Source organism: Triticum urartu, chromosome 6A, assembly GCF_056163025.1.
Source record: "Triticum urartu cultivar PI428250 chromosome 6A, HENAU_Tu73, whole genome shotgun sequence".
NCBI classification, from domain to species: Eukaryota; Viridiplantae; Streptophyta; class Magnoliopsida; order Poales; family Poaceae; genus Triticum; species Triticum urartu.
The window spans coordinates 590,866,618-590,870,174 of record NC_141878.1 but is presented as its reverse complement, the minus strand read 5'-3'; the positions used below and the strand labels follow the sequence as shown (position 1 = coordinate 590,870,174).

General features: G+C 49.6%; 1 protein-coding gene across 1 annotated transcript; it reads right to left on the bottom strand.

Moving 5' to 3' along the window:
- Positions 1 to 686: 686 nt before the first annotated feature.
- Positions 687 to 2,897, bottom strand: LOC147966787 (uncharacterized). Its single transcript, XM_087528084.1, has one exon. It carries the CDS (start codon positions 2,895 to 2,897, stop codon positions 687 to 689), a length of 2,211 nt encoding a protein of 736 aa, XP_087384210.1.
- Between the last annotated feature and the right edge of the window lie 660 nt (positions 2,898 to 3,557).

Below are 3,557 nucleotides of genomic sequence, written 5' to 3'. Positions count from 1 at the left end.
GCCAAATGGTATTGATGAAACTAGCGCTTGAATCACTAGTAGATGCGCGGAACATGCTACTATAGTACTTACTTTCGGGTGTCTGAATTGCAGCTCCTTCGGCAGTCCCAGAGCTTTTCTGGTGAATTTTCTCCAAACCCTGCCGGACAAAGAAAACAATTACTTGATATCAGGAAATGAACAAAGTTGCTGATATGGTGGATAATGATCGATTTAACTTACTTCTTGAGGATTTCAGTCATGTCCGCATACTCCTGGGGATCTTTTCGTTTAGAGTCCAAGACAGTTACTACTCCCTGCTCAAGCCTAATCTCTAGGAGAATATAGTGGTACCTGCGCACGCATGCATAACTCATCAATTACATTACCATAACCTGGACTAATATATAAGGGAAACCGAATATGCACAAGACAGTAACACTCACTTGAAGTTGTAAGGAAAGAGTATTATATCTTTGTTTTCATTTATTTTGAATGATCGTAGCAAGTTGGCCTTGGTATCTTCGGGACGATGTTCAACCTCAGTTGCATCTATGAGATATGTGTTAACGAACCCAATATCACCGATTTGTCTTTTCTTCAATTCGGCGATCTTCAATCTGCATAATATAGTGAGGATAATTATAAATACATGCAATGAAAGAGCTGAGCTATATAGAGAGACTTAATGACAGAAGTAGTAGTACTTACAGACAGTAGCAGGTGACCGTTGCTTTATCGAGGGCCAATTGATTGAAAAACTGATAGAACTCCTCAAATGGAATAGGCAACAGTTCAATTCCAACGAGGTCATGCTCCGGTTTAACTCTCGCATAGAAAGTACTCCTCCCCCCAGACTCTCTGCAGATTTTCAAGTACCAATCATGCAATCTTCGCATCATCATTGATAGAGATTTTTCATCTTTGACACGAGGCTTCCCGTACTCGTATCTGTGTATCTGCACCTCCATGGGATCATAATGTACATCGTCGGGCAGGTAATCATCAAGATTGCTATAACCGGGCACCATCCTCGGATCGACGATGTCGCTAGGCACCTTGAGCGGGGGGCACGATTGCTTCGCTTGTTGGCCGAGCTGGGCAATTTGTTTCCTAGCTCGTCGTTCTTTCATCCTTTTATCACTGACAGTACTTCCCGACCGCTCCGCTTCGGCAAATGCCTTTCCAATAATGCGCTCATAGTTGCCTTTCGGCGGAGACTTGGATGGTTTTGTCAGGGCAGCCAGAGTGCGCTTCGCTTTCACCAGATCTACCTTCTCCTCCGGAGGTGGATGTCTCTGTGCTTTCAACCCTTGAAACCAGTCCTTCACCTCGGTTCGCGCGATCTTCGCGTTCTCCTCCGGGGTCATCTCGTATGGTAACTTCTCTGGAGTCTTCAGAGAAGGACCGAATCTATATGTCCTCCCGCTTCTGGCTGTACTGCTAGACGCCGGTAGAGCAGACGGAGCGCCAGTCTTCTTTACTTGCTTACGAGGCGGAGGAGAAGGACTACGACGCACCGGAGCAGCCGGAGCGGCGGCGGGTCTCTTCCGCCCTTGCTGACGAGGCGGAGAAGGAGGAGGCTGGCTGCTCGGGCACGCCGGCGCAGGCGGAGAAGGAGGCAGAGTGCCGCCACGCGCCAGAGAAGGAGCCGGCCGGGTGCCCTGGTCGTCACTCGCCGGAGGAGGAGGCGGTGGAGGAGGCGGAGTGCCCTGACTCGCTGGAGGAGGAGGAGGAGGCGGAGGTGTCCAGTTCGGAAGGTTGATGAGCTCCTTCCGCCATAGGCATGAAGTCTTCAGAGCAGAACCCAGCCGAGTCTCCCCGTCACCGGTAGGGTGGTCAAGCTGGAGGTCCTCAAATCCCTCCGTTATTTCATCCACCATCACCCTAGCATATCCTTCTGGAATCGGCCGGCAGTGAAAAGTTGCACCGGGTTCAGTAGGAAAAACAGAGCCAACAGCCGCCTTGACCTTCATATTAATCCATTGCGTCATAAGGTGGCAATTTTGAGACTCCGTGATAGCATCCACGGGATAGCTGGCAGGAGCCGTCAAGACATGCTCCGACTGAAGTAGCTCGGTGGAAGCCACGCTGCTTCTCCGCTGAGATGGCTGGGTAGCTTCGGGGGAAGCTTCGGCAGTTCGTTTGCTGCGATTTGCTTCTCGTTCCTCTATCGCTTGTACCCTTGCGTGCAGCGCCTGCAGTTCGGTCTGCTGCACTTTTTTCCTCCTCTCGTGGCTTTTGTAACCGCCTGCGTCCGGAAACCCAGCCTTCCACGGAATGGAGCCTGGCGTGCCTCGTGTCCGTCCAGTGTGCTCAGGATTTCCGAGGGCCTTTGTGAGCTCGTCGTTCTCTCTGTCTGGAAGGAACGTCCCTTTCTGCGCTGCATCGATATAGTATCGAAGCTTCTTCAAGGGTATGTCAAGTTGCTCGTCTGTCCAAATGCACTTCCCTGTTACAGGGTCCAAGGTTCCGCCAGCCCTGAAGAACCAAGTCCGGCAACGGTCTGGCCAGTTCATTGTCTCTGGTTCGATCCCTTTTTCAACCAGATCATTCTCAGCCTTGGCCCACTTAGGCCGGGCTACGAGGTAGCCACCTGACCCCGTGCGATGGTGATGCTTCTTCTTCGCAGCATTTGTCTTGTTTGTCGCCGACATCTTCTTACTCTTTTCCGATGTCTTGTGGGCCACAAATGCGGGCCAGTGATCTCTGATCTTCTCATATCTGCCCTTGAATTCTGGTGTCTCTTTTTTATCGACAAACCTATTCAGCTCTTTCTTCCACCTCCTGAATAGGTCTGCCATCCTCTTAAGAGCAAAAGACTTGATTAATTGCTCTTTAACTGGCTTCTCCGGATCATCCTCTGGCGGTAGGGTGAAATTTGACTTCAGCTCAGTCCAAAGATCGTTTTTCTGCATATCATTGACGTAAGACACCTCAGGGTCTTCTGTAGTCGGCTTTAACCATTGCTAGATGCTGATCGGGATCTTGTCCCTAACCAGAACCCCGCACTAAGCAACAAATGCGTTCTTTGTTCGGATGGGTTCAATCGGTTGGCCGTCTCTTTACCTCAGTTGTGCTCGATCCGGAGGGCTAGAAAAAAGAACAAAGACTTAATTAATATGTGTACATACCAAAACAATGAATGCATCAATTAGCTAGTCAGCACAGGCTTAACTAATATATATACCTGCCCAGACTCGGTTCGGTCACCGGAGCCGTCATCACGGTCTCCTTCTTGCACCGGCATCCACTCACCGGAGCCGTCCTCATGTTCTCCTTCTTGCACCGGCATTAGGTCACCGGAGCCAGCTTCTTCACCCTCTCCTTCCAGACCATCGGTGTCGTTGAGAAACAACGAGACGACATCACTTCCTTCTGCGATTATGTGCCTCAACAACGCTTCTTTTGCTTCGTCTCGGGCGGTGTCCATAGTTTCTACAAATATTTACAACATGGCAATTATTATTCAAACATGACAGATGGATATATTAGTGGCAAACGTAGAACTAACTAGCTAATCATAGTAAGGAATCATATATATTAATTAGTGGCCTCGACGGTGCTTCTCTAGGGTT

Excerpts from the sequence above, each read along its gene's own strand:
- LOC147966787 (XM_087528084.1), bottom strand. The coding sequence starts at position 2,897 with ATGCAGAAAAACGATCTTTGGACTGAGCTGAAGTCAAATTTCACCCTA.